The sequence below is a fragment of the Cyanistes caeruleus genome, chromosome 12 (assembly GCF_971803275.1).
Source record: "Cyanistes caeruleus chromosome 12, bCyaCae1.hap1.1, whole genome shotgun sequence".
Classification (NCBI taxonomy): domain Eukaryota; kingdom Metazoa; phylum Chordata; class Aves; order Passeriformes; family Paridae; genus Cyanistes; species Cyanistes caeruleus.
The window spans coordinates 18,586,964-18,597,356 of NC_141712.1; the positions used below are offsets into that span (position 1 = coordinate 18,586,964).

The following is a 10,393-nucleotide window of genomic DNA, read 5'->3' on the forward strand; positions in this document are numbered from 1 at the left end:
GCTCCTGCTCCCAGAGCTCCTTTGGGAATCCCCAGACCGTGCAGAGGCAGGGCACTGGTGCTGTCCCACTGGGATCCCCCACCCTCTACCTCTGCAGTTGTGAGGGAAGTGACCATCTCAGGTTTAGCTCTTCATTCCCTTTCCCTCCATAAGAGTAACCCCTGCTTCTACTTCCCAGCAAAATTCCCTGGCGTGAATTGAGCAGATTTTGTTACTAAGAACCTTTTTATAGCAGTAAAGATATAGAGAGGACAGCCCAAAGCACAGTTACTGCTGGAAAACCTTTAGGAACCTTAACTTTAAATAAATCAAATAGATTCCCTTGAATACTGAGCTTTTTAAGGCACATCTTGCTCTTTTTTCAGGTTTCCATCAACATATTCTGGCAATCTTCAAGATGAAATCCTTTGGCTTCGACCTGTGTGCAGCTACTGACACTTGAGCATGGATCAAAGTGAATTTCCACCACTTTCAGGCACAAGGAATAATTGGAAGATTTTTTTTTTGTGTGTCCACAGGGTATAACACTCCTTTGCAGACCCATTTTAGATAAAAATTAAATCCAGTGCATCCAGCAAGGCTCCTCTCTGCTCAGCAGGGCTGCAGCCGGGGTGAAGTGAAGGCAAACAGGGCTTAGTGTCTGTATCTTGACAAGTTGTGTGGTTCTGCTCCTTCCTTCATTCAGGTGGAGGCTCTACAAGCTGCTGGAGGAGAAATTCAGGGGGAATGAGAAAATAAACAGCCCCCGAGCCCTGAGCAGCCCTCCCGATGTCTGTAAGAGTATATAAATGCAGATATACGTATTTATACACATGGATGTAACAGCTGCCTCGCTCTTCTAGCTCTCCTCCTGCACCTGCCTCTGTCTCCATCCCAGGCAGGATGCTGGGCTGCTTTCAGCCTGACTTCACGAGTCCTTTCCCATCCTGCAGGCACTGGATGTCCATGGAGATGTCCAAATCCCCACGTCCACTCCTTCCGTCCCTGCCATTGTCAGGCCCAGCCTGACTCATGTCCCCTTCCTTGCTTTCTCCGTGCTGGTGTAATTTCCAAACCACCTTCCTTCCCTATTCCACACCCCAATTTATATTTTCCCAGCGGTCACGTCTTTCCCCTCCTTCAAAACCGCTTTCAGCAAACCAGCGTCACCTCTGTTTAATGAGAGCCCCTGGATGTTTATCATGTCGTTAAATCATTTCCTTCAAGTGGCCTCAGATGAAGTTATCACTGTCAAAACGTGATGCAAACGCTCAGTAGGAAGCACACAAAGGGAGATCCCAGGCTCTTGGGAAGTTTGGGTGAACTGTTTGCAGAACTGTGCCGAGCCCACCCCTCCGAGACCTTTATTTCCCCCTGCGGCAGCTGTCATCTGATCCCACGCTTTGGCTCTGAATGGGGCTCTCGGAGGATGCCAGATGTTGGGAACAAAGGTCTAAAAATAATCTTTCCAAGTAATCTTCCCGTCCATCACTCAAGGAGAGCGTGAGCTTTGTGTGAACATGTGAGCTGAGAACCTGATCTAACTTAAAGAAGTTCAACAGCAGCTCCCGGCTTCTGCCTGTGGGCTCTTTTTCTTTTTTTTCTTCTTTTTTTTTTTTTTCTTCTTTTTTTTTTCTTCTTTATTTTTTTTTTTCCTTCCCTTCCCCTTTTCCCTTCGCAGAAGCTGCGCAGGGAAAAGCGGCTCTCGGAGCGCTCAGCCCTCTCTCTCTCCCTCCCTTCCCTCCCTCCCTCCTTGCCAAGCCTCGGAACCTCCCGAATCCCGAAAGCCGGGGGTTCTTTATTCCATCTCTCCCTGGAAAAACCACCGGGTTGCAGGCTGCTGCCAGAGATGCGTTTCTGCAGGAAGATCTTGGCTGCAGCCTTGTGTGTCCTGGTTCTGCTGCCGGAGCCGGGCAGTGCCAGGACGCTCTGGAAACGCGCTCTGCTGAAAATGACCGAGAAATACGATGTGAGTAAGGCTGGGGGGATTTTTGGGGTGAGCTGGGGATGCTCGCAGGGAAAGAGGAGTTTTCCTTACGCGTTTTGGGATCAGGAGTGTTTGGATCGGCGGGCTGGCTCTGTGGAACAGGGATTCCTGAAGTTTTCTCAGGCTGCACGGAACTTTTGCCACCTAGCTGCTGCAAGGGGAAGCTTGGGAAGCGCTCGGAGCAGGGAGAGAGCTTTGGGATGGCACCGCTTTCCCTGGAAACTTCCCAGGGCAGCCAGGGAAAAGTGACCGGGGGGATGGGGGATGCAAACCCCGCCGGTCCGAGGATGGGTTTAGTGGAAGATAATGGGATTTATTGCTTGGAGCAGGGAGGGTGCCCTGCCCAGCCCCTGTGCTGCCTTTTGGGGTAACTTTGGGGGAATGGTGGCATTGCCCACGGGTTCTGTAAGGCACAGAGCCCTCACCCCACAGTGCCAGAGCTGCGTGCCCATCACCCTGCAGGGTGGCAATCCCAGAGATCCATCCCCATGGCTGTGCCGTGCCTGGCACATTCCCTGCGGGCAGAGCTGCTGCCCACGCTCGGTGGCACCATCTGTGCCTGCTCTTGGCAGCCTTCAGGCTCCACAGGGCACTGAGCACAGCCAACACTTCCAAATCCACATGGATCACCGGTGCTGGAACTGGAACTGGCACAGCCACGACTTACTGGGAGCCATGGGGATGGTGCCGGGTCTTGTCCTGGGCCAAACGGCTGCTAGAGATGGCCACAGAGGAAATGGAAATTGGAAAAAGAAGGGAAATAATTTGATAGCTTGAATTTTAGTACCTGCTGTTTAAAAAAGAAAAAAAAAAAAGTTATAAATTTGAATTTTTTACTTGATCCGTTCAAGTTCCCTTAGAAACCAGCACTGAGCCAAGGTTTCTGCCCCTTGAGTTGCTTGGGTGCAAGCCCCCAAACAAGTCTGATTGCATCTTCCAACCATTGCATGTGTGTAAACAGCACCTTGGTATCACAGGCTTATTCCTCAATCTGTTTTCTGCAGCTTTTAATTCAAAAAGAATGTTTTTATGCCCATGACTTTTCAAGTGATGTTTGTGCATGGCAATGTTTGGTTTGTGCAATTGCTGACTCAGAATTGTGACACACATCCCTTGCCCCCGATGAGCAAACTGAAATTCTGTCTTGTCTCCTTGAAATTTTGCAGAAAAACATTGTGCTGGTATTTGAAAGGCACCTCAAGCTTTTGTAAGGAACCTTCATTATAGTCTTTCTTGGGATAGGGTATCTGGTTTGCACTTGAATTGGAAAATGGTGATATAAAGAGCTGCATTTCTTGCAAAATCACTCACTGGAAAGTGCATTTATATGGATGTTCTTCTGCCATATTTCAGTGTGAAGCTCGGATTTAATAGGATCTGTGAGGTGAATGACCCAGGGAGATGGGACAGGAGCAGAACAGGAATTTACATGTTGATCTTCAGATAAGGAGCCCTGCCGAGGCAGAGCCGGCTCCCCTGAGGATATATCCTCTTCTTTCAACCTGCACTTCTTCAAAGGGCTGTTTTTCCTGGCAGCCCTGAATCCAGGTGCTACTGATCTGGCAAGCTCAGCTAGAATTGTTCATATTGACAGAAACATTGATCCAGGGAAAACAGAAAATGCTTTTCTTTCTCCTCCTCAAAACCTTGTAGGGGGAAAGCGTCTGCTCTCCATCCTCTTCTGCATCAGAGTCTGTTCTGGCAGCCCCTCTGGTTTCTCAGAGGATGTTTTCTTTCCTACCAAATGCTGTGTGTTCCCTGCAGTTGGAAAACCAGAGTCTGGGGGCAGAGCAGCTGATTTGTGAGTCACTTGGATAGAGGGATGACAGATGGAGGTGCTTATGGCCACATGCAGCCACATGGGGCATGGGCCACAGACATCCCTGTGGGACCCCAAAGCACACGGGGGAGGGAGCTTTGTGTGGTCTGAAAACCTGAGGCTACAGCAGGAGGAGTGTGTCCAGAAAAATGTTGGATGCAGAATGACGGGCAAGTGTGAGGATGAGGAGCTGGCTTGGGGTCTCATTCACCCTGAGGAAGGGTGTTGGTTGGCAAGGAGGGGTCAAGTGTGAATGGAGAAGGGAGAAACAGGGATTGCAGTGAGGAGAAAAACCTGGCAGCCACAGTAGGATGCAGGAGCTGGGCTTTAAAAAAAATCCATATATTTTACAGAGGGACACTTATCAAGTTTAGTGATTTGCAGCTGATGTTCTGCAGCCCCCATGTTCCCAAGGGGCAGAGGGAGGGAGCTACCTGGGAGTGGGCTTCAGTTCATTATAAAACACCCATCGTGTCTGTTGGAAAAAACTGGGCCAGTCTGGATTTCATTCCACTGTCAACTACAGCAAGTGTTTTAGAAAAATCCCAGCCTTCTTTTAAAGTTTTCCAAAAATGAAGAATTCCTCACAGCTGCTGTAATGCTCTTCCAACAGTTTATTTACCCTCCAGCAGCCATCTGTCATAAATCAGCCCTGGGGGACCCTTTTTGTACCCCAGGAGATTTCTGGCCCCCAAATTCTCCGAGTAACCTGTGAGCAGAGCAGCCTCAGCCTCTCCTTTGGAACCTGCACACAGACAAACGTTTTTCTGTATTTCCTGCTTTCCAGCCTTTTAATCATTATTGTGCATCTTCCTGGAGCCCACCCCAGCTCTGCAGCATTCTTCCAGCTGCAAACAGCAGAATGAAAGAGACAAATCCCGAGCCAGCAACAGGAGAATATTATTCCCATTGCTTTGGTCTTGTCCTTCAGATTGTTTAAGCTGCACTCAGTCTGTTTGCAACTTTGATCATCACTGAAGGGTGATTTTCCAGCTCTTTAATGGAAATACTGGAGGATTAAAAATTCCCCCTGAGTGTGTATTTTTTCAGAGGGAAGGTGTTTTATGGCCACTCTTTGGGAATACCTGCCAGGGCCTGAGCTGCTGGTGGGAGGCTGAAATAAACCTCACGTGTCATCTCGAGGGCTCCATGCAGAAAATGAATTAGCAGAGAGCTGTGCTTTGACACAAGCTCAGGGACCAGTTCCAGGCACAAATAACAGAATAGATCTGGGAATTTTGGGAGACAGCTGCATCTCTCAGTTACTGTTGAAATTATGGCTGAGACTGAGTGATCCCATCCAGATTTTTCCTCATTTTTGTTGATTTCCAGGGTTCCTCAGCTGAACTTTGAGTTTATCCCTTTACTTTGTTTCTGGCTATCTCTAAGGCAGATATTGTCATTAAATTATTTAATAAGTCTCCCTGGGCAACAGAAATTTACCTCCTGCACTGAAAAATGTTAAAGAATTTTTTACTGTCACCACAATCTGCAAAGATAATAAATCAGAACCAAACTGTGAATATTGAGAGAGCTTTTAAAAACCCTTGTAACCCAAACCTGGAGATGTCCTTAACCAGGTTATTTTGGGGAATGAGGGAATCTTGTTTTATGCACACATAAACAAGGGGGTTTCATTAAACCAAATATGCAAAATGATATTATTTTGAAAGAAATGAGTTGTGAGCAATAGGTGACCAGAAAAAATGGGCAGGGAGGTCATGAGGTACAAAGTTATTTGGCTACAACTGTTATATTGTTCCCCAACGGAAATTTCATTCATGGAGCCAGCTGTTCATTGCAGCTTTGGCTTCTTGGTTTCTGAATCATCTGTGAAGCAACTGCAGTAATTGTTTGGTGTTTTTTTCATGGATTCATTATTTGCCATTATTATTTTGGTCACACTTCCGTCTGCAGATGACCTTTCGAATAGAATAGTAAACTGTGACCTTCCAGGATGAACACTCCCTCCAACAAGGAGACCTATTCAGTGTTTTGAGCTGCACAGATTTATTGTTCAGTGCTCCCTTATATCCAAAAATTATACATGGGCTGATAATTTTCTCTATTTAAAATCCAGCAACATCCACCCCTCCCCCCCCCCAAAAAAAAAAAAGTGTATTTTCAATATTTTCCATTTTAAAACATGTTTCAGATTTGGAGTGTTTGCAGCTTTTGAGGAATGGACTAACAATGAGAACTTGCACCTTCAGCATGGAAAATATCATCAAAATTGGGTTTTTCCGAATCTTTTTAGTGGTTTAAACTACCTATCAGTTCACAGGAAAACAATGTCATGAAAGAGTTTTAAAGGAAAAAGTAGAAATTATTTCTTGACATTGGGAACAGGGCAGGAGACTGTCATTAGTGAAAATATTAGGAATTCTCTGTCTCTCTAACACTCCATCTCTGTGCAATGGCCTCTCCTTGGCCAGTTTTTGGGAGAATCCATGTGGGAACAGGCTGTTGCAAAGGCACAGATGCTCCAAAGGAGCCACTGGGGGTTACAGCAATAAGGATGGAGCAGGATATAGAGAGGGATGTTAATCTCACCTCAAATTTCTCCAGAGTCTGGTGGTGAAATTTCCTAGAAACCCCTGGGGGGCTGTTGCACCATGTTTATTCTTGGAATATCAATCCAAGTTTCTCATCACTGATTTTGTAACACACCAGTGACTGGGCCAAGTGTATATTTACACACATTTTTGTGTATTTATGACCCTTACCAGCCTGCTCGTGAGGCCATGGCAATGCCCACTTCACGTTTCTGGCTTGATGCTGATCTCTCTTGAAAGTGCAAACCCAGAAACCACCTTTTGATTTCGTTAGAGCTTATAAATAGTTGTTAAAAAATCTGAGACTTGAGTGTCCTGAGCTCGTTCTGCTGCCCTGGGGAGCTGAACTGCAGCCCAGAGGTGAGTGGTTGAGCCACAGGTGAGAAAGGAGTGGGCTGGGGTGATTCACTTCTCTGCTGGAGGGATTTGGCTTCTTGCTAAAACTGCACCAGAAAAATATCTGAATGGTGCCTCATAAATGTTCCTGTGCCTGTTAATCCACTTTACCCCTCTCTTGTCCTGTCAGTGTGCTATGAGCAGCTCAGCTTCTTTCTGCTGCAGTGAAACGTGGCCTCATTTTCTTGGGGCTGAAGCTGGAATCAGTCTCACAGATCTCACCCAGAATGTCCCATGATTTAAAAATGGTGTCTAATTTAAGAACCCAGAGCTCTGTGGATAAACTTGAAAGGCTCCCCTATAAATTCTGGTCCAGACAAGGTGATGGAGACGGAAGGATCCCACTGAGGAGAGAGGTGCTACTAGGGACATTTGGTCCATAACCCAAAACAACACAATGCCCTCATTTCCACTGCTTCCCTATCAGTGTTTTGGTGTCCTCATGATAAGGATGCCTGGAGTCTTCTCTGTGTTTCCCAGACAAGCATAAAAGACTTTAAAGGATTTTTATTTTTTTTTCTCAATTATAAAACAAGTTCCACACAATAATTTAGTGATTGATTGGTGTTTCCAAAGTGATGCCTTGAGAGGCTACCTGGAACAGAAGCTAAACAACATTAAAGGAATAAAGTAGGTATTTATTAAAAGGCCTTCAAGGTATCAAATGATACACCTTGGGCAGTACAAGAGCCTGGCTACGGCTCTGCCCAAGATGGACAACAGATCATGAATTTTCACACTTTTGTAAGTTTTTGTCCATTTCCACATTTGGGTTAATTGTCCAATTACAGCTTCAGGTGATGCAGTCCCATCCTTCCACACTGTTCTCCTCAATTTGTTGTTGTTTGCACTTTTTGGGCCTGAAGCTGCAACCATGTCCTTGGTTCTGGGGCTGGAAAAGGATTGTTGTGTCTGCCTGAGCTGTGAGGAGAACTTGCTAACGCTTGATATGGAGTTCAGAGTTATACGCTAATGCAGTACAAAATCTGGAAAATATAAAAGCTAAAACTTTAGGCATCAAAAGCGCTTCGCTGAGGGGACCATAGAGTGCTGGGGGAGCTGGACAGTTAATCCTCCTCTCTGGCGAATACTCAAAAACCGCTTTGAAACCCCTTTTCCCGCTTCATCTGGCGGGATGTTCCGTACTCACGCCAAACCTGATTTCCTTTTCTTCTCTTTGCAAAGGATTATGAGTACCCTCTTCATTCTCACAGTTCCCACTACCAGAAGAACGACCGGTGCCCGCCGCCGCCGCAGAGCCTCCCTGAGCGCGCCTGCGAGGTGCCCAGCTGCCGCTCCGACTCCGAGTGCGAGCGCCACAAGCGCTGCTGCTACAACGGCTGCATCTACGCCTGCCTCGAGTCTGTGCAGCCCCCACCAGGTACAGGGGCAAAGCAGGACACAGAGGGGCTTGCAGAGATGGGGGTGGTAGTGGTGATCTCCACACCCGTTGGGTGTGGGGTGCAGTGCGAGTTGGGGGTGCAGTTTGGTTCCACGCTTTTGGTTTCTGGGGGTGATGAGTGACAAAGGTGTCCATGGCAAACTCCCACTTGGTCAAATTGTAGAAGTCACTCGAGGCCAGTTCTTTTCCTGGGGTGGCATTTTCCATGCCCCATCCCTGCAATCACTGTGTCCAGTGGTTGGATGAGTCTTGGAGCAGCGTGGGATAGTGGAAGGTATCCCTGCCCATGGCAGGGCATTGGAATGAGATGATCTTTCCAACCCAAACCAATCTGTGTTCCTGTGTTTCTATATCCAGGAAAAGAGACAATCCCAGCCTGAACTAGTGCTGGCAGAAGTGAGGCAGCCACCTCACCATTCCCTGCCATGGGAATGAGAATGGGAAGCAGCAGCTGCTTGGGCCTCTAGGACACCAGGTTCTTGTGGCCCCTGGATAACATCCATGTCTCTCTTCCCACCAGGAGAACAAGAGCTAAATATAAGTCAAAATCAGATAATCCATCAGGCAGCCTCTTCCTGGGCCCTTAGAGGAAATCCATGACGTTATAACTCTGTGCCCTGTGGCTGCTACATCTTGACACTACAGTCTCTTGTTTCTGTCTTCTGCAGTCTTGGACTGGCTGGTTCAGCCCAAACCCCGCTGGCTGGGAGGCAATGGGTGGCTTTTGGATGGCCCAGAGGAAGTCTTACAAGGTACAGGACATTTCTCTGTCTTCTCTGTAATATCTTTAATCACACAAAGGTCCTGCAGAATAAATCCCTCATACAGAGCTTGCCTGGGATGTTGGGCTGCTGGGACTGCTGGTATTTGTCTGGAGTTTCCACAGGAATAACTCTGTGTGGTGCTGGGGGCTGCTATCTGGTGCAGTAAATAAATTACTTTTTATGGATATGGATTACCCAGCAGAGCAGTAGGAATGCTGCAGGGGACCGGGCTTGTACCCATTCTTCAAATAATTAGAGATATATCTTCCTCTTAGAAAAAGGCTTTGTCATCATACACATAATTTTCTGCCAGCTTCCTGATAGACCGTGGGTGGACTTGGAACAGGAATCCTTTAATCCAGAGTGGCCTCATCACCCAGATGCCTTGGGCTAGGGCTGTGGCCCTTGGATCTGAAGGTGCTTTGGACAGGAGTCCTGGCAAACTGCTGCAGAGCTGTGTCAAGCTGATGTGAACCTGGGGCATCTGAGTTTGGAGACTGATAATGAGGTTGAGCTTCTCAGGTTCATTCCATAGGGAAAGGGTTTTTAGTTAATTTTTTCCAGTACCTAAAATTGAAATAAGGAGGGAGTGGGGAGGTGGGAAGAGAAGTTTTCTTCTATGAGGCATTCCCAGATGCCACCTGAAGATTTTGAGTTTTTCATGGAAATGTTAACCCATCTTTTGATCAGCTTTAGTCAGATCCAGGTAGTGCCAATAAATTCCCCTCTTTGTTCTTACGCAGATGATTGTAGACTCGCTGAGCCTCAACTCTCATCTATTATAGAAACTCCAAGTTCTTGAAGAGAAAATTCTGCCTCCAGCTCATTGAAGCTGCACAGCTAGAAATAAGATAAAATAGGTTCCTCTTCATCCATCCTTGTCATGCTTATATTATTTGTTCTTATCTGAACACCTTCTTCTCAGCTTGAGGGAGTAATTAGGGAAGTAAGAACCATCAGTCATGGCATGAGAATTACAGCAGAGGTCCCTGAAATTAAAACTGAGAGGGTGGAGTGGCCCTGCAGAGTCGGTACATGTAATGGCCACAAACACTGCCCGAGTCCTGCTTCACCTTCCCGTTCTGAGCTGCACTTGCTGCCCATCCTGGGTCAAAGTGACGAAACCTCAGTGAGTCACACCTGAGGTTTGGATTCAGCAGCAGGTCCATGGGTGTGGAGCAGAGAACAGAGCAGCACACTGCCAGCGTCCTGCTCACGTTCCCAGACTCCTCACCTGGCCCAGAGCCTGCCTGGGACACATTTATCTCTGCTCGGAGGGAGCGGCCCCATGGAGGGATCATCCCGCAGGGTGGGCAATGGAGATGTCTTTTTGGGCTACCTACAAACAGAAGGCAGACAGAGTTAAGGGAGTAAAAACTGGATATATTTATTGAAGGGCCTTCAGGTATATTTTGGGCAGATGAAGCTCCCCCACAGGCTGCACCCAAAAATGGATGGATGGGTCACGGGTTTTCATATCTTTATAAGTTT

General features: G+C 47.2%; 1 protein-coding gene across 1 annotated transcript in view; it reads left to right on the forward strand.

The window, feature by feature from the left end:
* Positions 1-365: 365 nt before the first annotated feature.
* The window catches only part of WFDC1 (WAP four-disulfide core domain 1), a 15,309-nt gene continuing 5,281 nt past the window's right edge, over positions 366-10,393 (forward strand). Inside the window, exons 1-3 of the mRNA XM_086847850.1 lie at positions 366-1,948; positions 7,922-8,117; positions 8,807-9,001. Coding sequence (XP_086703976.1) covers positions 1,829-1,948; positions 7,922-8,117; positions 8,807-9,001 — 511 coding nt within the window. The 5' untranslated portion in view covers positions 366-1,828. The remainder of the gene's footprint in view (positions 1,949-7,921; positions 8,118-8,806; positions 9,002-10,393) is intronic.